The sequence below is a fragment of the Balaenoptera physalus genome, assembly GCF_965194825.1.
Source record: "Balaenoptera physalus genome assembly, chromosome: Y".
Taxonomy (NCBI): domain Eukaryota; kingdom Metazoa; phylum Chordata; class Mammalia; order Artiodactyla; family Balaenopteridae; genus Balaenoptera; species Balaenoptera physalus.
This window is the reverse complement of record NC_138904.1, coordinates 7,690,573-7,717,923: the sequence shown is the minus strand read 5'-3', so window position 1 is coordinate 7,717,923 and position 27,351 is coordinate 7,690,573. Positions and strand designations below refer to the sequence as shown.

The 27,351-nt window shown below is 37.4% G+C and overlaps 1 protein-coding gene across 9 annotated transcripts in view; it reads right to left on the bottom strand.

The window, feature by feature from the left end:
• Nucleotides 1–25,804, bottom strand: part of LOC309653425 (ubiquitin carboxyl-terminal hydrolase 9X-like) — a 140,734-nt gene extending 114,930 nt beyond the window's left edge. For all 9 annotated transcript variants that reach the window (XR_014259153.1, XM_082448046.1, XM_082448053.1 and 6 more), the window contains exons 1-2: nt 25,526–25,804; nt 835–1,085 (exon numbers count right to left, since the gene is read on the bottom strand). Coding sequence is in view for 8 of the 9 variants with exons in the window: in XM_082448046.1 (XP_082304172.1) it covers nt 835–927 (93 nt within the window). In the remaining variant the exon portion in view is untranslated. The remainder of the gene's footprint in view (nt 1–834; nt 1,086–25,525) is intronic.
• Nucleotides 25,805–27,351: the final 1,547 nt, after the last annotated feature.

Sequence of the window (27,351 nt, the reverse complement as noted above, 5' to 3'; positions counted from 1 at the left end):
ACCAAAAGTTATGGGATATGGTTTAGCAAAAATTTATAGTATAAAATGCATGTTTTAAGAAAAGCTGAACAATCAATTATCTAAAGTTCGTTATCAGGAAACTAGAAAATTAACAACAAATTAAACCCCAGGAAAGCAAAAGGAATGATCTAACGAACACGAATAAGTAATATATAAATGGGAGGAGAAAAATAAAAGGCAATACCTTTGCAAAACTCTATTTTGCGAAGTTTAATGAAACTGATTAATCCCCTAACACATAATAAATACAAATGACCAATATCTAAAAATCAAAAAGTTAATATTAAGCTTTTAATAAATTTATTTTATACAAATTCTTCCAGAGAAAAGGAAAAAAATTATTTCCGTGTAGGTCAGCACAAAACTTCAATACTAAAATCTATGTCAAACTCTTTACTTACATTATTTCATTTTCATTTATCTTTTTAAAGACGTGGAATTTTTAATCTAAAGATATGGAACATCTAAAGATTAGATATATTACTCAACCAGATGCATAAGGTAAGTGTGGGTACAAAGATGAAATGTGAACAAAAACAGCTGACTTGAATCTATGCTGATAACTAAAGGATACAATGACTGATTTAACTCTTTTGCCCTCACACTCAGAGGGCCTTACGTATAAAATAAAGTAGAGATACATTCTCAAGCATATGTACAGTACGTTTCCTTTTACTAAGAACCTCAGTAACTTTTTTAAACTGTAACTTAAAATGACAATAGCTTTTATGATTACTTTACAAATTATTTAGGACATCTGGCCACCATTTACTAATCCATAGCACCCAAGACAACACAGCCTTCATTTCCTACCTGATTCTGGAAGGGGGGCTGAGATTGTCCATCAGGATCCTGGCCCTGGCTGTCATTCCCTCCTACTGGAGAGCCATGAGTAGTGGCTGTCATACTCGACACAGAACAGATTTTTGCTATTTTGTCTGTTTATTTAGTCGTCGTAAGAGAAGAATTTATAGTCCACTTATAGAAGCTGAAGTACCAGCATATGTCAGCCTTAAATATCTCCAATTCAAGGACAGACCATCTTGCAGAGACCATTTCATCACCTAAGAGTAGAAGGGAACAAAAGGTATACTTGTTTCAAATATTAAAAAAATAAATAATGAATCGTTCCAATTTTAATGTGTATGGTAACATCACCAGAGCCTTTACAGTAAATAAGAGATGGCTATAAAAATGAAACAGAAATGAAAAGGTAAAATTTTTATAAATATTGTTACTCAATAAATTTACATTGTTGTACCAGTAGTTATAACAAGAAAACATAGAAGTCTTAATATTGGATACAACATTCCAGAAAAAATACAAAGCTCTTAGTTATTTTTTACTTACAAAAGAATCTATAAAATGCCCATAAAATACTGAGAAAATAAAGATAAAGGTGTAGACTGCTCTTAAATAAATAAAATGAAAAGCCAAATTAAGATAAAACATGATTTCATACAGGTAGGATTAGAGAGAGAAAGTAGATCAAGAAAACATCTGAAGTATCCATACAGATTACATAAATACATATACACACACATATCTCCACATGGTCACTTGAAGATCACAGAGTCTTTCACTTTTGATTTCCCAGATTTAAACATTCTCATTCAAAAACTTTATATGAAGTAGACAATTTTTAAAACTTAAAGAAATTCTCTATCATCTTTCGTTGAGTTCTGTTGCTAACAAAAGCTATATAATTTTTTCTTACAACTCAAAAAAATCAGCCACCCATTCAATTCTAACGTTCTTTCTTTTGTCCTTTTACCTGGGCTACTGATCCCACTGTGTATGTTCCGTGTGTAAAAGGGCTTTGCTCTTAACTTTGGCTTCTCCATTTCTTTCTGGATCCATTTTTCTTGGCCAAAAATCTGCTTAAAACTCCTCTACCGGAAGTCACTAATACCTGTCCTTCTTCAGAAATTTCTTGAAAAAATGTCTGTCATTCCTCTTTCTCATCATCTGGTTTGTGTTCAAAATTGCTTTTAAGGAGATGGTCTTAAGGGAGTTCCATGGCTGACTCTGAAAATAAGGCAGTTCTAAACCTGCGATGAAAGCTTTATGTGTATGGGTGTTTTGCGGAGGACGAGAGATGACACTTGGTCCAGGAGCAAGACTAAACTAAGACTTTCATAACTCTGAATGTTACACAGATTTTGTGATATTTGTTCTATGAATTAGGAACCTGAGGCTCTAAGAAATTAAGTGATTTAACAAAGCACAGGTAAGAAAGTACAAAAGCCTAGAATTAATCCCATCTCTCTCTAAAACACTGCTTCCTGGGGTGGGAGGTGAGGGGGTCCTACTTAAATTTTTCTTCACACACTTTTCCCTTGCATAGTATTCTCTTTGGCATTTGAGGTTATTTGAACTAGAATATCTTAAAATTGTATTCGTCTGTCATTTTATGTCTGCCCTTATCCCTCTATCTAGAGATACATGTTAAGTAATTTAGCAAGGGTAATAAGTCATTCTCAAAAAACAGGATATTATTAGGGTAAATGGAAACAAAGTGACCAAGCAATCTCCCTTCCCTCAAATAAAATACCTTTCTCCAAGATCACAGACCCATTACTTCTCGCAAAGCCTCTGTTTTGTCTAGGGAGAAACTCTGCACTACAAGATACAATATCCTGAGACACAACTGAGCAATTGAGTAATTATTCAAATCATTTGAAATGTAATTCAAAACAGCAACGTTAGATATTTCCTTTAAATCACAACAGCATTTTTGTCATATTCAAACTCTAGTAGTTCAACATATTCTAGGATTAGGAAACCTTTCTCTAGATAAAAATTAGTACTAGGAGAGTGATGTCAGCAAAATAGCAGAATACGAAGCTCCAGGCCCTAGTTCTCCCTCAAACACAAGTTAACAGCAGTATGTGGATCAAAATACAATTGTTAAGACAGCCAGACACTGGTTAATATGCGGCTTCCGGACCCAGGTGAGCGCATAAACAACAGAAACGACAACTGTGAGGAGGATAAGAGTTCTCGAAGTTTGCCTCACACTGGGTCATTCCCCAACCCAATGTAGCTCAAAGGCAAGAGAAAATAATACCCAATTCCTTGCTCCAACTGACTCCTCTCTCAGAACAGAAGGAATAAAGTGGAACTTAGGTCCAGAGTTCTGGCTTTCCTAGGGATTTCCGAATGGCCTGACAGTGGCATAGTGTTGGAGGCCACTGAAAACAGGTGAGTTCCACAGCATGTTATAGCATAACTCTGCAATTCAACAAGCAAGACAGGAGGAGCAAAAGATTAGTTAAACTGAAACCAAAAACTCTTAATGAGAAACACAGGAAATGAATGTGGCGAAAAGCACCCACATATAGTTGGAGAAAAGCACACAAAGCCAAAGACATGAAGGTCCAGGAAGGTCTGAGAGTCTGCCTGCCAACGGAGCGACACGGGTTCGAGCCCTGGTCTGGGAAGATGCCACATGCTGCGCAGCACCTGGGCCCGTGAGCCACAACTACTGAGCCTGCGCATCTGGAGCCTGTGCTCCTCAACAAGAGAGGCCGCGACGGTGGGAGGCCCATGCACCGCAATGAAGAGTGGCCCCCGCTTGCCGCAGCTAGAGAAAGCCCTCACACAGAAACGAAGACCCAACACAGCCATAAATAAATAAATAAATAAACAAATAAACAAAGGAGCTCCTTTAAAAACACACACACACACAAAAACCAAACAAACAAAAAAATGGTCCACATCCCAAAAAAACCTTAAAAAAAAAAAAAAAGACTGGAACCAGCAGCTATTTTCTCCAATGCCCAAAATCTGAACAACAACAAAATTACAGAACATATGAAAACATTAGGGATTAGGGAAATCTGACCGAATCAAAAAAAGAAGTCCAAAACACCAACCCCGCTGAAGAATTTTTTTAAACCGTCTTAAAAATGCAGAACGACATGAAAGAGAACACGGACATATAACTAAACAAAACCAAAAAATGATACAGACACTAAATGAGAATTTCAACAAAGAACTCCAAGAAGTACACAACTAGACAGCCATGCCAAGACACCTAATAAGCTGTTAGAAGTCAGACTAAAAGAGAATCTCAAAAAGAGCAAGAGAAAAATAACTTGTCACATACGAGAACCTATATACGATTATCAGAAATTTCTCTAGCAGAAACCTGCAGGCTAGGAGAGTGATGATATATTCAAAATGCTGAAGGAATTTTGTCAAATGTTTTCCTGCAGCAATTGAGATTATTATGTATTCTTTTCCCTTATTCTGTTAATCTGATTATATTTATTGATTTTCATATACTGAACCGTACTATACTCCAGGAATAACTCTCACTTATTCACTGTGTATTATCATTTTAATATGCTGCTGAATTCAGTTTGTTAGTATGTTGTTGATGATTTTGTATCATGGTTTACAAGAGATACTTGTCTGTAGGTTTCTTATAGTGTCTTTCTCTGGCTGAAGTACCAGGGTAATGCTGGACTCAAATGAGGAGTGTTCCCTCCTCCTCAACTTTTAAAAAATTTTTAGAATGATTGCTATGAAGATATTATTTGAATGTTTGACAGAATTCACAAGTGACATCATCAGGTCCAGTGCTTTTCTTCGTTTTAAGATTTCTGATTACTGATGCATTCTCCTCGCTACTTTTATGTCTATTCATAAATTACTTCTGGTAGGGTTAATGTTTCTAGGTATTTATCTACTTCTTCTACTTTACTTAACTTGGTGATGTATAATACTTCATACTATTTTCTTAGAATTTGACATATTTTGCCACCAGGTGTCGTATCTCCAGTTTCATTTGATTTCAGCAATTTGAATCTTCTCTTTTTTTAAAAAATTTAAAAATTTTTTTAAAATTTGTCAGTTTTATTGATCTTTTCAAAGAGCAGTCTGGTTTCAGTTATTTCTCTATTTCTTCTCTATTCTGTCTTTTATCTCAGTGCTAATCTTTATTATTTACTTCCTCTTGCTAATTGTGGGATGAGTATGTTCTTCTTCTAGTACCTTAACTTGTCAAGTTAGGTTGTTAATATAAGATCCTTTTCTTTTTTAATGTGTTTTAGAAACAAGGGAATTAGAGCTCAATATCCCTGATGAATACTGATGCAAAAATCCTCACCAACATACTGTACTACCAAATTGAATTCAACAGCATGACCAAGTAGGATTTTCAAATCAATCAATGTAATATAACACATTAACAGAATAAAGGAAAAATACTAATGATCATCTCAACTGATGGAGAAAAAGGATTAGACAAAACTGAACACCCTGTTATGATAAAAAATAAAAAAGCAAGAGAAAGAAACTCAACATGAAAAGCCATATATGAAAAACCCACAACAAACATCATACTCAATACCGAAAGCTTTTCCTCTAAGATCTGGAATAAAGTAAGGCTGACCACTTCCACCACTTCTATTTAATACAGAACTGTAACTCTGGGTCAGAGCATTTAGGTAAGAAAATTAATTAATTAATTTAAAAAGGCATCCCAATCAAAAAACGAAGATAAATTATGTCTGTTGGAGATGATATAATCTTATATGTAGAAAACGCTAAAGCTTCCATAACATAAATTAAAAAGTGTTAGAACTAATTAACAACTTCACTATAGCTGCAAGATACAAAATCAACACCTTAAAAATCAGTTCACTAACAATGAACAACCCAAAAAGGAAATTAAGAAAACTTAAGAATAAAATTAACCAAGGAGGAAAGATTTCACGTACCCTGAAAAACTACAACATTTCTAAAAGAAATTGAAGACATAAATAAATGGAAAGATATCTCATATCACAGACTGGAAGACTTATTAAGATGTCAATCTACAGAAGCAATGCAATCCCTATCAATATCCTAACAGAGTTTTTTGAAGATAAAGAAAACTCCATCCTAACATTCATATGTAATGTCACGCCAACTCCTAAATAGTTAAAACAATCTTGAAAAAGAACAAAGTTGGAGGTGTCAAACCCCCTGATTCAAGACAAACTACAAACCTACAGTAATCAAAGTAGTATAGTTCTGACATAAAGACACACATGTAGACTAAAGCAATAGAAGAGAAAGCTCAGAAATAATCCTCAATCATATGCTCAAATGATATTCAACAAGAATACTAAGAACATTCAATGTGAAAAGAATAATCTTTTCAACATATGTTGCTGGGAAACCTGAATATCCACTAAATATTTACACGTAAAAAAGAATGTAATATATCCAGATGTAAAATACCACACACAAAAATTAACTCAGTAAGGATTAAATACCTAAAAAACCCCAAACTATAAAACTCCTAGAGCAAAACACAGGAGAAAATATTCATGACATTAAATGTGGCAAAATTTTCTTGACAAAAACAGCAAAAGCATAGGCAACAAAGTAACAATAGATAAACTAATCTCAAACTCAAAAAATTCTGTATATCAAGGGACACAATCAACAATGTGAAAGGCAGAATTGAACAAATCAACCTGTACTACTGAACAAAAAATGTAAAAACCATATGTGATGGGGGGGCAATACCCAGAATATTCAAGAATTCTTATAACTCAACAATAACAAAATCAAATAACCTGATTAAAAAATGGGCAGAGGACTCAAACATTCTCCAAATATAATGTACAAATGAGTAGTGAGCATATGAAAAGATACTCAGCATCACTAATCATTAAAGAAACATAAATCAAACCTCAATGAGATACTGGCCCACACCCATTAGAATGGCTACCATCAAAAAATCAGAAAACAAACAAAAAAGAATAAGGGTTAATGAGGATGTAGAGAAACTGGAACTCTTGTACACTGCTACTGGGAATGTAAAATGGTGCAACCATCATGGGAAATAAACATGGTAGTATCTCAAAAAATAAAAAAAATAGAATTACCATATGACCCAGCAATCTCACTTTTGTGTGTATATGCAGAAGAACTGAAGGCAGAGTCTCATACAGGTATTTCCAAAATTGTGTTCACTGCATCATTACTCCTGATCACCAAGAGGTGTAACCAATTACCAAATTACCCACTGACAGATGAATGGATTAATAAAATATGGTATTCACACACGGTGGAATACCATTCAGCCTTAGAAAAAGTAAATTCTGACCCACGTGACAACATGGATAAACCTTGAGGACGTTATGTTAATGAAATAAGCCAGTCACAAAAGGACAAATAACTTATGATTCCACTCATATGAGGTATGTAATCAAATTCACAGAGACAAAAAGTAGAAGGGTAGTTGCCAGGAGCTAGGAGAAAGGGGAAATTATTATTGTTTAATGGTATCGTTTCACTTTTACAAGATGAATAAAGTTCTGGAGATGAATGGTGGTGGCTGCATAACAATGTGAATGAATGTACTTAATGTCACTAAATGGTATAACTGAAAACAGGAAAGTGCTAAATTTTCTTATGTATGTTTTAATATGATTTAAATAACATACATATAATCTGGACTTAGTAGATTCAAGCAGTGTAACAGAAAAGCTCAACCTATACTCAGCCTTCATGAAGCTAACTAAAGCTCACTGCTCTTGCAAACCATTCTAAGACAGTAAACATTAATAACAACTATCTTAAACCAGCTACTTACAAACTATTTTCCAATTAGTATTATAAAAATATACATAAAACACTGAGTTAAATATTTAAATGCATATAATAAATTGTTTATTCTGTACTATAATTCACTAAGCACTTTTAAGTCCTATGTAAAATAAGGTAAAGTACAAAAATACTTATTTCTAAATTAACACATATTTAAATTTTAATACAAATATTTAAAATTAAAACTTGAATTGCTACAGTGCATTCAGTAAGGCTGAAGGCATATCTTTAATGTACTGGTAGTCTGGAGTAGTATCTTAAACAAAACAGCAATTCCTAATTATTTTTCCCCCTGTCATGCATGATGAGCCTCATATGCTATCTATGGGCTTATTAACATATGTCTACGATAATACAGATGCAATGCTAAAATGCAAGTCTTTACAAAGTGTAGTTTATATAGAACAATGCATATAAACAATAGTTTCTCAAAATGGTTATAAAACTAGCTACTAATAATGGACAATTAATCAACTACCTAATAAGTGATCTTAGAAGTTTTCCCCCCTCTCATAAGAAAACAAAACTTGAGTGAGAATCCTATTTTCAGGACAATAAACCTAAATATTAATTTTAAAGTAATTTTTTTTTCTTCTTCATGTTCCTTTAAATTTTGTTCCACATGTTATTTCTGGGACCTTGGCACCAGCAATTTGTCTGGTTAATTCTGTACTCATTCTTCAACTTTCAACTCAAATGTGGCCTTTCTGAAATAACCCTGACAAGTCTCATCAATCCCCCTGCATTCGGCTCTCACAGCCTCCTGCACTTTCCTTTTTTTGGCATCTATGTGAACTTCTCTCTGTAAGACAATAAAACATAAACTCCATAATGACAACAGCCTTGGAGATTTGCTCATGATGAATCCCAAGAAGCCTGTAAGATATGTCAAGTGTTCCACCAATCTAGCAACAACTGGCAGAATTTGAGTAAACAAATGCCAAGGACTCCCAATTATCATATGTCCTTTGCAACTGTTTCCACAAACTGATGTTAAGAAATTCCTCACCTCAAATCCAGAATCTTATTCTCATATATTGATCAAAAACTATCTCCGGATCACTCTCACTAATTTCTTCCCTGAGGATCTAGAAGCATGGTGATCTGTAATGGCTACCAAAATAGAATATTAAATCATTGTTACCCTTATTTAGTCTATTTACAGAAAATACCAAATCTTTTAGTCCTCATACCGAGAATATAAAAGTGACAGCCTTATTCCCCTCACTGAAAAACTTTCACACACTGCTGGTGAGAATGCAAAATGGTATTCCATTACTTTGAAAGACAACTGAGCAGTTTCCTGCAAACTAAAAATAGGTTTACCATACAAACCAGCAATCATACACCTAGATATCTATCCAAACAAAAACTCATGTCCAGGGCTTCCATGGTGGTGCACTGGTTAAGAATCCACCTGCCAATGCAGGGGACACGGGTTCAAGCCTTGGTTCAGGAAAATCCCACATGCCGCGGAGCAACTAAGCCCGTGAGCCTCAACTACTGAGCCTGTGCACCACAACTGCTGAAGCCTGCATGCCTAGAGCCTGTGCTCTGCAACAAGAGAAACCATCACAATGAGAAGCCCACGCAATGCAATGGAGAGTAGCCCTGGCTCACTGCAAGTAGAGAAAGCCCACATGCAGCAACGAAGACCCAACACAGCCATAAATAAATAAATTTATTTTTAAAAAACACCAGGGACTTCCCTGCTGGCACAGTGGTTAAGAATCCGCCTGCCAACGCAGGGGACACAGGTTCAAGCCCTGGTCCAGGAAGATCCCACATGCTGCAGAGCAACTTCAGCCCGTGCACCACAACTACTGAGACCGCGTGCCACAACTACTGTAGCCCGCGCACCTAGAGCCCGTGCTCCACAACAAGAGAAGCCACCATGATGAGAAGCCTGGCACCGCAACAGAGAGTAGCCCTTTGCTCGCTGCAAACAGAGAAAGCCCATTCCCAACAACAAAGATCCAACGCAAAAAAGCAAAAAACTTACGTCCAAACTGGGCAAAACCTGTGCACAAACGTTTCTAGCAGCTCTATTCACATTTGCCAAAACTTGGAATCAACCAAGATAGGTAAACAAAAACAACAACAAAAAAACTGTGTTACACTCAAATAATAGAGTATTATTCATAGATAAAAGAAATGACATCAAGCAACAAAAAGACATGGAGAAGTCTCAAATTCATACTGTTGTAAAGTGGTTTCTTTATAACCAGTCTGAAAGACCTGCATACTGTATGATTCCAAGTACTTAACATTCTGGAAAAGGCAATACTATGGAGACAGCAGAAACTTTAGCGGCTACCAAGTATTCAGGGAGTGGAAAGAAGAGATGAACGGGTAGAGCACAGGACATTTTAGGGACCTGGAACTTTTCCCTATAATGATGAATGCATGACATTATACATTTGTCCTAACCCACAAAATTGCACAATATAAAGAATGAACCCTAACATAAAACTATGGCCTTTAGTTAACACTAACGTATCAGTACAAATTTATCAGTCATAACAAATATATCATACTGAAGAAAGAGGTGAACAACAGAGTAAAGGGGACAGATAGGAACTCTCTATTTTCTGTGTAGTTTTCCTGCAAACCTAAAACTCCTCTAAAAAATAGCCTATTAAAAGTTTTTCCACTTGGAAAATAGTTATCTTTCACAAAAATACTTGTTACCATGTAAATTGGTTTTCAAATGAAATACTGAAGAATTTTTAATCTGTAATTTAAATTTACAACATGGTAAATATCAAGAGATAACACACAGAAACTAATGCTTCATGAGATTCTCAAAACTTTTTAACTGTTAAGGGGCCTTGAAACCTAAAAAAATTGAGAACTGCTAGCCTGTTAAAAGGTCCAACATACAAAATAAGTTCCTTTTGCTAATTATCTTCCTGTGATAAAAAACAAAGAACATGCAATTTTACATGCAATTGTCTACACCAACTTTAATCACTGTGTATCTCTACTCTTCATATGAAAAAAAACTAAAATTCCTCTTAATATTATTTTCCCTAGCAAACTACAATAATTTTTTAGCAGTATCGGTATTCTTAAAGCTTAACAAAGGTATTCTTAACAAGGCAGCTAACACTTTCCCCAAAACACTGAAGCAGCACTACAGAGCGATCCACATGGCAAGGAACTGATGCCTCCTGCCAACAGTCAGTCTTCTGAATAAGTCATCACAGATGTGAATACTCCAGTCTCAGTCAAGCCTTCAGACAGAAGACTGCTACTCACAGCTGGCACCTGAGTAAAATCTCTAGAGAGACCCTGACCCAGAACCATCAATGGAATTAAATGAATAAATACAACTAAAGAATTACAGTAAGATTAGATAGCAAATACTGAGTCTAAGTTTCTCTCTTTTTTTCTTTTTCGGCCACACCTAACAGCATGTGGGATCTTAGTTCCCTGACCAGGGATGGAACCCGTGACCCCAGCAGTGGAATCGCGGGGTCTTAACCACTGGATCAGCAGGGAAGTCCCAAAGTCTCTCATTTTAAGGTTAAATAACTCACAAGTTGGCTGAAGCCCTAGAACTGTAACCCAAGACTCTTAACTGACAACATGATACTTATATTAAGTCCGACACTCCCTCAACTAGTTATATATGCTGATCTCAAAAAGGATAGCTTTCACCTCAGAAACTAAGAACTTCACTCAAGAGACATCCCAGAAAAATTTCTGAATGACATATATAATAGCATTGTTTCTTTAGATTCTTTAACAATTAGTAAATCAGTAATGTATTAATAAAATAATTTATTAACAATTAATACGATAAAGTAACTTAAATTCCATAATAATAATCCCTGGGATTCTATGTAATCACTGTACAAGTGTTAATAAGTAAAAATTCAACTATTCAATAATACCTAGCAAGCAAAAGAACATGCTATTAGACATGGACTTCAATTGGATGAAATAAAATTATTTTTAAGGCAGGAGAAGAAAATTGCTAAACACAAAATTCTCTTTGTGCTGTTTGAGTCACTACCTCTTCCATCCCCTCTAGTGTACATCTGTACTACATGTTAACTAGACCCCCTTAGAAGACACACAAATGCCTGCCCACAAAGAAAGGAAAAACAACAAAACAAAAGCAATTTCCTCCTAGCACCAGCAAGGCAACTCCTTAGGAAGTAAAATTCCTTTCTCAATTCTGGAAGGAATCACAATAACCCACTACTTGTCTTGTTGGACTATGTAAACTGTCAAGATGTTACTTTGATGACTAACACTGTCTCAAAAAACTTATACAGCTGTGCCTTGACCTCTAGTGGGCAGAACAGTCCTCAGAGCTTTCTCAAAGACTGTCCCCTAGATTATAATCCTCAAGTTGGCTTGAATAAAATTTTCCCTTTTTTTCTTAGATTGACTATTAATTTTTCGTTGATAAATTCTAGAAGAGAATACAAAAACACCAAAAGCAAAAAGAATTTTTGCTTCCCTGGTGGCACAGTGGCTTCCCTGGTGGCACAGTAGTTGGGAATCCCCCTGCCAATACAGGGGACACGGGGTTCGAGCCCTGGTGCAGGAAGATCCCACATCCCGCAGAGCAACAAAGCCCATGCGCCACAACTACTGAGCCTGTGCTCTAGAGCCCACGAGCCACAACTACTGAGCCCACGTGCCATAACTACAGAAACCTGCGTGCCTAGAGCCTGTGCTCCGCAACAAGAGAAACCACTGCAATGAAAAGCCCGCGTATGGCAATGAAGCGTAGCCCCCGCTCGCCGCAGCTAGAGAAAGCCTGCACACAGCAACGAAGACTCAATGCAGCCAAAAAAAAAAAAAAAAAAAATTATTAGAAAATATTAATGTCATGACAAAGTGCTATTGGAGTTCAAAGAAAGTGAAAATCATTACCAAATGAAGATAATCAAAGATGGCGTATGAACTCAGAACTGTAGGTAAGACATATCCATAAGGGAGCATACGCCAGGTAAACAGAACTACAAGATTAAAAGAGTAAAAAGAATAGTAGGAAAAGTATAAGCGTTCACATCAACTATAGATAGTTCAATTAAATAAAGAGAAAATTAAAAAATCATGCAAAGGCAGACCGGGAGAGCTATCTCAAAATAGCTTCATTCCACTGGAATGGTAAGAGTCCGAACAGTATCTTTAAGAAAGAACAGGGAAGAGAAAAGGAAGTACAACTGAGGAACCTGCTTACTGTAGCCACACGTAGCTGAAAGCAAGCCAGGGAAGCCTCCCATGTTTCTCTTTTCCCTAATGTAATTAATTCCCCATGCAACCACATTGAGGATTACTAAAATCATCTTCTAACAACAGCAATTCAATTGCAGGCAGCTTATATCACATGGCTCAGACTAACACCCTCTCCTATCAGGGAAGGACTATACTTGTTCTACACTACTACTTCAGGCTTCTCCTCTAACTTTCAGCCCCTATCCCTCTAGCTGACGAGGTACAAGTTAACAACTCTAATAACTTGCAAGCTATGGAACACAAGTCTAAAAACTCTGCACATCAGGGTATCTCAATCTCAGCACTGTAAATATTTTGGACCAAATAACTTTGGGGGTTGGGAGATATTCTGTGCTTTGCAAGATGCTTAGCAACATCTCTGTTCTCTAACCACTGAACGCCAACCAGTGCAAGCCAACTCCTCCCACCTAAATCATGAAAACCAAAAGTATTTTTTGACACTGCTGATTGTCTAATAGGAAGGCAAAATCAGCCCAAGTTGAAATCTATTGCACAAAAATAGAAAGGAGAAATCACGTAGACAATGGTGAACTGATCTTATTATTCAACAATGGTTACTACCTACATGTCAGACACTTTCCAGTGCTAGAAATAGTGGCTCAGGATCTTAACCTGACCTCAGGTTAAGATATGACTCTAAAAGAATCTAAAGGAAGACATTAATCAATACTGAACAAAAAATTAAAACAAGGTCAGAAAAACACACATATAACATGAAGACACAAAATAGAGCACAGAAACAGAAAGGAGGAATGGAATTTGAAAGCTTTACCAAGACCAAGTATTCCTAAAGCCAATATTTAAAAAGACTCCTGTTCTACTATACTTGATACTTATACTGCATGAGAGAAGACTGAAGTTCTTTTTTCTTGTTTTTTAAACTGACATAAACTGAAAAATATCAGGGAAATTCCACAACTTATACCTTACTGCTACTGAGGCAGAATAAAAGAATGAGGGAATATCAGAGCTAGCAAAATTATCTGGTCCTACCTACCTCCATTCACTGCATATAACATAATGTCTGAGAAAAAAAAACAATCGTTTCTGTATTTTGCACACCGGTATGCGATAAGCATTTAGGATAGGACCAGGTACACAGCAGATACCCAACAAATATTCGTTGAAGGTAAAAGCAAACACGTCTTAAGAAACAAAAAGAGTAGTAGAGCTGAAACTGTTAAGTGATAAGAAACACATAATTGAATCATGATTCTAAGTAGAACCCAGTTCCTCACATTTTTTACTGTTATCATTTTCACTATGTGTCTATGAGTTTGGGTGAGATTTTTGATGGCACCACTAATGATACTAAACACTCAAAAGAGGATACAGCTGCCTACTGGCAGAATAACAATTTTCAAAGCACTTCAGGTCTCCCCTTTCCCTAAAATGAACTGCACATCATGTTCACCCATTAAGTTTCTCTTTTTTCCCCCTTAATATCTAGGTTCCACCCTGGAACTCTTCAGTTAAAAGCCCCCAGAATCTATCCTAGGAGCTAATTAAAATTTTCAATAAGCTCCACAAGTAATTCTGAGCTGAGGTAGAAAACAATTATACAATGACTCTGAAACAGAGTAAGAAAAAGGATTTACTGTCAAATACGTGCATAATGCATATGTACGTTTGATAAAACATAGGACTAGCACACACGTATTTAAAGAATAAACTTAGATATGATTTTGCATCAAACTACAATATTTTTTTCACATCTTCCTTAAATGTATATAATAAGGACCACTTTATAAAAATAAAGGAAAATAAAAATAGGAAGTTTGCTGGAAAATTCAAACCCCAACAGACAGAAAATGCTGTAAGTTTCATATAGTCTCTTTTTCTTCTTTTACAACACAAAGATATAAATAGACCTTGATTATTATAGTCATCCCATTTCCGTATTATTTACCAAACAGATCTATTAAGAGTCTTGTGCCACACCATGAACCCTAAACAGATACTACACTAGTTAAAGCCTTTCTCTCTTCCTCCCTGAATAGAGAATTTAGTCGATTGGTCTAAAAAAAAGAAAAGCTGAAAACAAAACAAAAAAATCTATTATTTCTATTTCAATAATTTCCCAAGCACCAAAAACTCACTGTCTCTCACACACACATACTAACTTAATTCTACACAGCATCTATGGAAAACAAACCAATTTTAAACACAACATGAAACTTCAAACTCTTAAATTGAGGGAACAGAATTGTACAACAAACCAAAGTCTTTTACAGATGACTTAAGTGAATGACAGGAAGACAAATGCCTCAATTTTTTATCTCTTACAAATAGTATGTTATTCAAACATTTTTAGGAATAAACACACCAATTTAAATATTCTAAATACTCTGGGAATAAAAAGTAAAAGTAATATGCTGGGAGAACTTTATTCAATACACAACTCTGTGGCTACTCTTCAGTCATGAAATATTTTAATAATCTTTAAAACAATATTACAAACAAACAAAATTTTTTTTTAAAAAAAAATTAATCAAACCTAAGTCTACTCTGATACATTAAGTTTCAATGTTTAAAAATGAAAAAGAATATAAACCAGTGATTTATTATAGAATATTATGACAATAATTGGAACAGTGGTTGGAGTCACCATAACTGAGCCTAAAACTCAAAAGACAAATTCGCTATTAATTAAAAAACTAGGGCTTCCCTGGTGGTGCAGTGGTTGAGAATCTGCCTGCCAATGCAGGGGACACGGGTTCGAGCCCTGGTCTGGGAGGATCCCACATGCCGCGGAGTGACTGGGCCCGTGAGCCACAACTACTGAGCCTACGCGTCTGGAGCCTGTGCTCCGCAACAAGAGAGGCCGCGATGGTGAGAGGCCCACGCACCACGATGAGGAGTGGCCCCCACTTGCCGCAGCTGGAGAAAGCCCTCGCACAGAAATGAAGACCCAACACAGCCAAAAATAAAAATATTAAAAAAAAAAAAAAAAACTATCAAAAAAGTCATGGTTTTATTTATTCATCTAAAAGATTACAGCTGCATGCTTATAAACAATTGCCAAGTGATTACTGCCCACAGTAATTACGGCCCACTCTTAGGGATCACTCTAAGGGCTTCATATTAGACATATTAGATAAGTGGGTAGAGTTGGGGGGGTAGGGGGTTGGGGGAGTATAACAAACAATTATCAGCATTATTTTAAAAGCTGCACAAGTGATTTTAATGCACTATCAGGGTTGAGCAAAAAACTCTGCATTAACCCTTTCCCAAATACTAATATCAGACTTTCTGTTCAAGTTAAGACTAATAATAATGAATACTTTTGAGGACATGCTCCTAAAAGAACAAAATGGAAGCTAAAAATTTATTTCTTGAGTGCTGAAATAAGGAAAAATACATTAGAGATTCAGGAAATGTAAGGTCAAAGTAAAAATGCAATGACATTTAACATAAAAGTGGTATTCTCACGAAGGCTGCCCAACAATGTAATTGTACTTAACACCACTGAACTACACCCTTAAAAACAGTTAAGGTAGCAAATTTTGTTATATGTATTTTACCACAATTTAAAACAAAATTTAATTGTCACTGTCATTTAGAATATAAATTAATTTACCCATTGCTAGTGTGAGGATACACCAGACAGATCAACAGCACAGAACTGACAGTCCAGAAATAAGCCCTTACTTGTAAGACCTTTGACTATGTCAAATAATTGTTAACAAGGGTGCCAAGACTATTCAAGGGCAAAAGAAAAGTCTTTTGATCAACCTGTACTGAAACAACTGGATATCCACATAGATGAATTTGGGTTCTTAACCTACACAAGTCACAAAAGTTAACCCAAAACGGATTACTAACTAAGTACTTTAAATATAAAATCCTTAAGGAAAGAAATTCGACTGAATCTTTATGACCTTCAGTTAAGCAAGCATTTCTTGGCTAGACTGAAAAGTGATAAAAAGGAAAACATTAAGGGAACCCCCCCCCCAGGTGGCATAGTGGTTAAGAATTCTCCTGCCAATGCATGGGACACGGGTTCAATCCCTGCTCCTGGAAGATCCCGGAGCAACTAAGCCCGCAAGCCACAACTACTGAGCCCACGTGCTGCAACTACTAAAGCCTGTGTGCCTAGAGCCCGTGCTCCACAAGAGAAGCCACCGCAATGAGAAGCCCATGTGGCGCAAGGAGTAGCCCACACTCACCACAACTAGAGAAAGCCCACGTGCAGCAACGAAGACCCAACACAGCAATTAATTAATTTTAAAAGAAAGAAAAACAATAAACTGAACTTCATCAATATTTGAAACTACTCACTTCAAAACATGCCATAAAGAAAGTGAAAAAAGAAAACACAGATTAGGAGAAATATTGCAAGTCATGTATCACAGAAAAGATAAAACCTAAGCAAATAGCAATTTAAAAAAAACTAATTTAAAATATGAGCAGAGTCTAGACAGACATTTCTCCAAAGAAAATTTGCAAACAGCTGATAAGTACATGAGAATATGCTCAATATAATTAGTTAGTAAGGAAGTTCAAATTAACCACAATAAAGATACCACAATGCACCCACTAGAATGGATATAACCAGAAAGTCAAAATGTACTCAAAATGAACTGGAAACCTCATAAACTCCTGGTAGGAAATAAAATGGGGGCAATCTCTTTGGAAACAATTGCGAAACAATTGCGAAGTTTAAGTTAAACATAAATTTACAATACAATAACTTTGCTCCCATGTATCTACCCAACACAAAAATGTATTATTCACACATCAAGACTTGAAAATTAGTGTTTGTAACAGCTTTACTTGAAGTCCATAGCACACAGATGCACATTACAATATGAATAAACCTCAAAAACATTATCTAAGTGAAAGAAGTCAGATACAAAGACCACATATTTTATGATTCCATTTATCTGAAACATCCATGATAGGCAATTCTAGAGATTAAAAAGTAGATTAGAAATTGCCTGGGACTAGAAACAAAAGGTGGGGGGAGTGGAATCTGAGGATCTGGATGTCTGCAGGTAAACGGCAGTAACTAGAGTGATGGAAATATTCAAAAACTGGATTGGTCTGTTGTTTTTACAGCACTGTAAATTTATGCCTAACTGTATATGTTAAAGAAGTAACTTTTATGGTATGTAAATTGCCTAACTGTATGTGTTAAAAAGTAAATTTTATGGTATGTAAAAAATACACCTCACTAAAGCTGTTAAAAAATTAACTTACATGATGACCAAAAGACACAATTGTCATTCCAATCTGTAAGGACAAATCCTTTAACGCACACACAGCAAAAAAAGAAATGTGTCCACATTAAAATGCTGAAACTAACGTGAAAACACTAAAAAGCTGAAAGTGTGATTTTGTCCAGCTAGAAAATAAATGAATGTTGAAATTTCATTACAAATATCCAATTTCAGAGTAAGCTGCATTAGAAATACTTCATCAAACAAAAATTATCCAGAGGATTAACCAAGATGGCGGAGTAGAAGGACGTGCTCTCACTCCCTCTTGCAAGAGCACCAGAATCACAACTGGCTGCTGGACAATCATTGACAGGAAGACCCTGAACTTCACCAAGGAGGATACCCCATGTCCAAGGACAGAGGAGAAGCCACAGTGAGACGGTAGTAGGGGCACAATCAGAGTAAAATCTAATCCCATAACTGCTGGGTGGGTGACTCACAGACTGGCGAACACTTATACCACAGAAGTCCACCCACTGCAGTGAAGGTTCTGAGCCCCACGTCAGGCTTCCCAACCTGGGGGTCCGGCAACGGGAGGAGGAATTCCTAGAGAATCAGACTTTGAAGCCTAGTGGGAATTGATTGCAGGACTTCGACAGGACTGGGGGAAACTGAGACCCCACTCTTGGAGGGCACACACAAAGTAGTGTGTGCATCGGGACCCAGGGGAAGGAGCAATGACCCTGGGGGAGACTGAACCAGACCTACCTGCTGGTGTTGGGGGGGGCTCCTGCAGAGGCGGGGGGTGGCTCTGTTTCACTGTGGGGACAAGGACTCTGGCAGCGGAGGTTCTGGGAAGTGCTCCTTGGCGTAAGCCCTCCCAGAGTCTGCCATTAACCCCACCAAAGAGCCCAGGTACGCTCCAGTGTTGGGTTGCCTCAGGCAAAACAACCAACAGGGAGGGAACCCAGCCCCACCCATCAACAGTCAAGTGGATTAACGTTTAACTGAGCTCTGACCGCCACAGCAACAGTCAGCTCTACCCACCACCAGAGCCTCCCATCAAGCCTCTTAGATAGCCTCAACCACCAGAGGGCAGACAGCAAAACAAGAAAAACTACAATCCTGCAGCCTGTGGACCAAAAACCACAGTTACAGAAAGATAGACAAGATGAAAAGGCAGAGCGCTATGTACCAGATGAAGGAACAAGAAGAAACCCCAGAAAAACAACTAAATGAAGTGGAGATAGGCAACCTTCCAGAAAAAGAATTCAGAATAATGACAGTGAAGATGATCCAGGACCTCGGAAAAAGAATGGAGGCAAAGATCGAGAAGATGCAAGAAATGTTTAACAAAGACCTAGAAGAATTAAAGAACAAATGAACAGTGATGAAGAATACAATAACTGAAATGAAAACTATACTAGAAGGAATCAACAGCAGAATAACTGAGGCAGAAGAACGGGTAAGTGACCTGGAAGACAGAATGGTGGAATTCACTGCTGCGGAACAGACCAAAGAAAAAAGAATGAAAAGAAATGAAGACAGCCTAAGAGACCTCTGGGACAACATTAAACGCAACAACATTCGCATTATAGGGGTCCCAGAAGGAGAAGAGAGAGAGAAAGGACCAGAGAAAATATTTGAAGAGATTATAGTCGAAAACTTCCCTAACACGGGAAAGGAAAGAGCCACCCAAGTCCAGGAAGCGCAGAGAGTCCCAGACAGGATAAACCCAAGGAGAAACACGCCGAGACACACAGTAATCAAAGTGGCAAAAATTAAAGACAAAGAAAAATTATTGAATGCAGCAAGGGAAAAACGACAAATAACATACAAGGGAACTCCCATAAGGTTAACAGCTGATTTCTCAGCAGAAACTCTGCAAGCCAGAAGGGAGTGGCATGATATACCTAAAGTGATGAAAGGGAAGAACCTACAACCAAGATTACTCTACCCGGCAAGGATCTCATTTAGATTTGATGGAGAAATCAAAAGCTTTACAGACAAGCAAAAGCTAAGAGAATTCAACACCACCAAACCAGCTCTACAACAAATGCTAAAGGAACTTCTCTAAGTGGGAAACACAAGAGAAGAAAAGGACCTACAAAGACAAACCCAAAACAATTAAGAAAATGGTCATAGGAACATACATATCGATAATTACCTTAAACGTGAATGGATTAAATGCTCCAACCAAAAGACACAGGCTTGCTGAATGGATACAAAAACAAGACCCATATATATGCTGTCTACAAGAGACCCACTTTAGACCTAGGGACACATACAGACTGAAAGTGAGGAGATGGATAAGATATTCCATGCAAAAGGAAATCATAAGAAAGCTGGAGTAGCTATACTCATATCAGATAAAATAGACTATAAAATAAAGAATGCTACAAGAGACAAGGAAGGACACTACATAATAATCAAGGGATCAATCCAAGAAGAAGATATAACAATTATAAATATATATGCACCCAACATAGGAGCACCTCAATACATAAGGCAACTGCTAACAGCTATAAAAGAGGAAACTGACAGTAACACAGTAATAGTGGGGGACTTTAACACCTCACTTACACCAATGGACAGATCATCCAAAATGAAAATAAATAAGAAAACAGAAGCTTTAAATGACACAATAGACCAGATAGATTTAATTGATATATATAGGACATTCCATCCAAAAACAGCAGATTACACATTCTTCTCAAGTGCGCATGTTACATTCTCCAGGATAGATCACATCTTGGGTCACAAATGCAGCCTCAGTAAATTTAAGAAAATTGAAATCATATCAAGCATCTTTTCTGACCACAATACTATGAGATTAGAAATGAATTACAGGGAAAAAAACGTAAAAAAGACAAACACGTGGAGGCTAAACAATACGTTATTAAATAACCAAGAGACAAGAGATCACTGAAGAAATCAAAGAGGAAATCAAAAACTACCTAGAGACAAATGACAATGAAAACACGACGACCCAAAACCTATGGGATGCAGCAAAAGCAGTTCTAAGAGGGAAGTTTATAGCTATACAAGCCTACCTAAAGAAACAAGAAAAATCTCAAGTAAACAATCTAACCTTACACCTAAAGAAAGAGAAAGAAGAACAAACAAAACCCAAAGTTAGCAGAAGGAAAGAAATCATAAAGATCAGAGCAGAAATAAATGAAATAGAAACAAAGAAAACAATAGCAAAGATCAATAAAACTAAAAGTTGGTTCTTTGAGAAGATAAGCAAAATTGATAAGCCATTAGCCAGACTCATCAAGAAAAAGAGGGAGAGGACTCAAATCAATAAAATTAGAAATGAAAAAGGAGATGTTACAAAAGACACCGCAGAAATACAAAGAATCCTAAGAGACTACTACAAGCAACTTTATGCCAATAAAATGGACAACCTGGAAGAAATGGACAAATTCTTAGAAAGGTATAACCTTCCAAGACTGAAACAGGAAGAAACAGAAAATATGAACAGACCAATCACAAGTAATGAAATTGAAACTGTGATTAAAAACCTTCCAACAAACAAAAGTCCAGGACCAGATGGCTTCACAGGTGAATTCTATCAAACATTTAGAGAAGAGCTAACACCTATCCTTCTCAAACTCTTCCAAAAAATTGCAGAGGAAGGAACACTCCCAAACTCATTCTATGAGGCCACCATCACCCTGATACCAAAACCAGACAAAGACACTACAAAAAAAGAAAATTACAGACCAATATCACTGATGAATATAGATGCAAAAATCCTCAACAAAATACTAGCAAACAGAATCCAACAACACATTAAAAGGATCATACACCACGATCAAGTGGGATTTATCCCAGGGATGCAAGGATTCTTCAATATACGCAAATCAATCAATGTGATACACCATATTAACAAATTGAAGAATAAAAACCATATGATCATCTCAATGGATGCAGAAAAAGCTTCTGACAAAATTCAACACCCATTTATGATAAAAACTCTACAGAAAGTGGGCGTAGAGGGAACCTACCTCAACATAATAAAGGCCATATATGACAAACCCACAGCAAACATCATTCTCAATGGTGAAAAACTGAAAGCATTTCCTCTAAGATCAGGAACGAGACAAGGATGTCCACTCTCACGACTACTAGTCAACAGAGTTCTGGAAGTCCTAGCCACGGCAATCAGAGAAGAAAAAGAAATAAAAGGAATACAAATTGGAAAAGAAGAAGTAAAATTGTCACTGTTTGCGGATGACATAATACTATACATAGAGAATCTTAAAACTGCCACCAGAAAACTGCTAGAGCTAATTAATGAATATGGTAAAGTTGCAGGATACAAAATTAATGCACAGAAATCTCTTGCATTCCTATACACTAATGATGAAAAATCTGAAAGAGAAATTATGGAAACACTCCCCTTTACCACTGCAACAAAAAGAATAAAATACCTAGGAATAAACCTACCTAGAGAGACAAAAGACCTGTATGCAGAAAATTATAAGACACTGATGAAAGAAATTAAAGATGATACCAACAGGTGGAGAGATATACCATGTTCTTGGATTGGAAGAATCAATATTGGGAAAATGACTATACTACCCAAAGTAATATACAGATTCAATGCACTCCCTATCAAATTACCAATGGCATTTTTTATGGCACTAGAACAAATCATCTTAAAATTTGGAGACACAAAAGACCCCAAATAGCCAAAGCAGTCTTGAGGGAAAAAAACGGAGCTGGAGGAATCAGACTCCCTGACTTCAGACTATACTACAAAGCTACAGTAATCAAGACAGTATGGTAGTGGCACAAAAACAGAAACATAGATCAATGGAACAAGATAGAAAGCCCAGAGATAAACCCACGCACCTATGGTCAACTAATCTATGACAAAGGAGACAAAGATATACAATGGAGAAAAGACAGTCTCTTCAATAAGTGGTGCTGGGAAAACTGGACAGCTACATGTAAAAGAATGAAATTAGAACACTCCCTAACACCATACACAAAAATAAACTCATAATGGATTCAAAACCTAAATGCAAGACCGGACACTATAAAACTCTTAGAGGAAAACATAGGAAGAACCCTCTTTGACATAAATCACAGCAAGATCTTTTTTGATCCACCTCCTAGAGTAATGGAAATAAAACCAAAAATAAACAAATGAGACCTAATGAAACTTCAAAGCTTTTGCACAGCAAAGAAAACCATAAACAAGACAAAAAGACAACCCTCAGAATGGGAGAAAGTATTTGCAAATCAATCAACGGACAAAGGATTAATCTCCAAAATATATAAACAGCTCATTCAGCTCAATATTAAAGAAACAAACAACCCAATCCAAAAATGGGCAGAAGACTTAAATAGACATTTCTCCAAAGAAGACATACAGATGGCCAAGAAGCACATGAAAAGATGCTCAACATCACTAATTATTAGAGAAATGCAAATCAAAACTACAATGAGGTATCACCTCACACCAGTTAGAATGGGAGTCATCAGAAAATCTACAAACAACAAATGCTGGAGAGGGTGTGGAGAAAAGGGAACCCTCTTGCACTGTTGGTGGGAATGTAAATTGATACAGCCACTATGGAGAACAGTATGGAGGTTCCTTAAAAATTTAAAAATAGATTTACCATATGATCCAGCAATTCAACTACTTTTGTTGTGGTCATCCGTGTAAAATGCTTGGTGTCAGTCTATCTCTTGTAAAAATAAAATACAGTGTGTGTGTGTGAAAAAAAAAAAAAGAAAAGGAAAGGCAAGCACACATAATCTAAAAAAAAAAACAAAACAAAATTTATCCATGAAAAGTACTTTATCTTACTGAAATCTGAAAATGCATTTCAAAATCATAGAAGAAAAAAACCCATCTCTACCCACTAATATGGTTTAAAGTAAAACCTAGTCTTAAAAATTACTTGAGAACTTAAGATTGTCAAATGTAATGTTTTGCTGTTATGCTGTCACTACAGAAATTTTCTCCAACTTCAGAAGAAACATTAGATATTATTAGGGCCAAGCAAGAAGAAGAAGTAGTAATAATTAAAATATCAAGATGATAGGTTAAACTTTTGTGTTAAAATCGTTAAGGGAAAAGGGTAAGAGGAAAAAGTTATAATTTAAAAATCTTATCTTGAAATTTATGAAATACAACACATTCTCAGGTGCCCTTTGAATCAATAATTGCAAATAGTTCCCAAATACTGGGACAATGAAGTTTAAAACATTTAAACTAAAACTACATGCTTTAATTATCGAATTAGTAGAGCAAGAAAAATGTGTCTTTAAATTTAAGATAGGCAGCAAGGCTTCTTGTCAACTAATGCTTACTCAGGACAAAATCTCTAATGATAAGACCCAATAAAAGATCTTTCCTAAGCAAAGCATACCAAATTGTTTTCTAAGACCGAGAGTACGTATACGAGTGTTACACGGCTTCTCAGGATGAACTTGTTTACTGGTTAAGTAAAAGTGACAAAGTATATCATTTTCAAAATACAGCATGACTATTTAACCCACATTTAAAACTCGCTGAATTAAGTTAAAAAAAAACTCATATTTAAACACCTGTAGCAGAAACTGCACAGTGGCATATTCAGTACCATTTTAACAGAATTCCATAAAATAACTGAAATACCTGCTCCGCAACTGTACATTAATATTCCATAAAAACGAAAAATTTCATATATATCTGAAACGTAATAGCTGACATTAACAAAAATGAAGTTTTACTACTAAGAAACTGAATGAAGCTAGTATTTTTTTAGCAACAGAAAAAAGCTAAAAAGTAAAACCTAGTTTGGAACAGTTCTTCATTTAAACATCTTTCACCCCCCTCGGCCCTCACCACTTTGGTGTGCTATCCGAGGCTATCTCGGAATATGGACAAACCTCAAGATCTGATAGCCAGGCGTAGCTGGAACCTAGCTCTACTGCGAATCACTCGGTCTCAGTGATGGCGTTTGGTGGCAAGCGCGAGAGGGGATACGTCAAGGGTCCTCTGAGGATTGTATCTCAAGGGCCTTTAGTGGAGTGGTTAGGCTCCAGCCACAGATAAAAGCGTACTGGAGAAGAGAGGGAGGGACAGAGACGTCAGCCATTTTCCCTTACACTTCAAAACAGAGACATGTTCCTAGAGCTGAGGATCCGCACCCTTTAGAGCGGTGAGGGACACTCCAACCCAGTTAGGGCGGACAATAAGGGGCCTAAAAATTCTCCAGGCCCGTCAAGGAGAAGGGAAGAAATACTGAACAGATCCATTTATTGACCCCGAGGAGGTGCGGGTGGCGTGCCCACTTACTGCATAACGCAGATGCTTTTACCCCAAAACCAGACAACGTGATAGCTGACGGAAACGCAAAGCTCATCCCAAATACGGGAAAAAACTGCAGCTGCCAGGTTCCAGACCAAAGCGTGAGGAAAAAGGCACTGTTCCCACTCCGTCCTCCTCCACATTGTGGCCCTCTTACCTCTTTTTTTCTCGCGCCGGCGTGTCTCTGAGCTTAGAGGCGCTCCAAGTGGTGAGATTCTCCTGTTTCACGTCCTTAGTCCTCCCGCAGCGGGGGCTTCACCTTCTTGGGCCTGGTCTGTAAGCTGCGACGCAGTCCTAGGTGCCGATACCAACACCAAAATGAGGGGCTAAGGCGGCCGTCTCCCGTAAGGGAGAGGGGGACGGTGAAGCTCAGGCCGTCGCCTGGCCCGGTCCTCTTCAATATGGCGGATCCGGCAAACAAACAAAAAAAAAAAACCGCCGGGCCAGTCGCCGCGGCGCAGATTCCCACCAGCCTCAGCGCCACCCGGAGCCTGGAGGACCAATCCCCGCAACGCTCTGCCGCCAAGTCCCGCCTCTCGGCCTCTCCCCCTACTCCTGCCAGTTCCTTGTCGGTCAGCTGTTCCTCCCTTTTTTTCCCTTTCCCCTCCCCCATGGCCTCACTCAGCCGGAATTGGAGAGAGTTCTAACCCAAAGCCGGAAGCAAATCAGTCTGACTGAGGCACCTTGATTCTGCACCGCTGGGAAAGGGGTGGGGACCACATGGTAAACACAGCGCATTGGAGCAGTAATTGTCGCGCGTGCTCTTCCACGGACTGTAATGGGTCTCATGCCGTTTCGGTTCTGGAGCTCCTTAGGGGAACAGCTGGATTGAGAATGGGCCAGAATTTAAAAGTACGGTATTGAGACTGGGACTCCCGAGGAGTAACTAATTCGAAGAAGGTATTAAACACAGATTAATCGCGTGTGGTGACCCATCGCCGTCACACTGACATGTTCACTTGCATCGCTGGGTTTTGTGGCAGTGTGAATTTCTAACCCGCCGACAAACCCGTATGAATGCTACATCCGATGTCACTTTTTTTTCCAGATTCGGAATGCCAGGGAGAAGATGGACCTGAATGGAAAAAATGCTGTGACTGACTTTTGTTCCGTGCTTGGGCAATCTCCGACACTCAGTTTGGGGCAGCACCTCTTACTACCTCCTAGCTTTCAGAGCCCTTCAGTCTTCTTGTAGGGCCCTGGGCGCTGAGGAGGGAAAAATTGTCGATTCGGTAGAATCCAGTGGGCCAGCCACCTCTTTGAGAGAGTAAGATGAGAGCTTGTTGGTTATCCGTGCGAGATATGTTAAGGTGACCATGTGGATTTTGTTCTTTATTAATATGGAATATTTTGTTAATTTATTTTTATATGTTAAAACAATATTGTATTCCTGGGATAACTGCCACTTAGCCTTGGTGTAGAATATTTTTTAATATATTGCTGGATTCAATTGGTTCCATTAATCTTCTGGGTCCACCTGCAAGCATCCATCCATGTATTATACAATTGCAGGTGTGCTAATGATGGGGATGTCGTTAGTACTTATTACTCTATGACGTTTTCAAGACATAGATTACCATTCTTGATTCTCTGTAAAGAAAATATGTACAAAGTGTAAATTGCCCAAGATCACCAGATAGGCATGGTAAGTGGAAAATGGAAGTTCTAATCCCTATCAGAGTGCACCCTACATATAAAAATCCTTTGGGTATTATTTTTGCCTCCTACATCGTGCCTTCCCTTCTCCCGTGAACAATCTTGATAGCTGATACATAGACGTGAGCCTTTTTGGGGGGGGGGGGGGGGGGTTTGTAAATGTTTTTACTTAAGTGTACATACATCCTGTAAAATTCGCAGCTCAATTTTTACTAAGTAAATACATTTCTGTAACCTGGACAAGTTTCATATAGAATGCAGTATTTAGTGGATCCTGGTAAGAGGAGCTAGGGACAAGATCAATGACTTTATTACTTATAGCAGAAC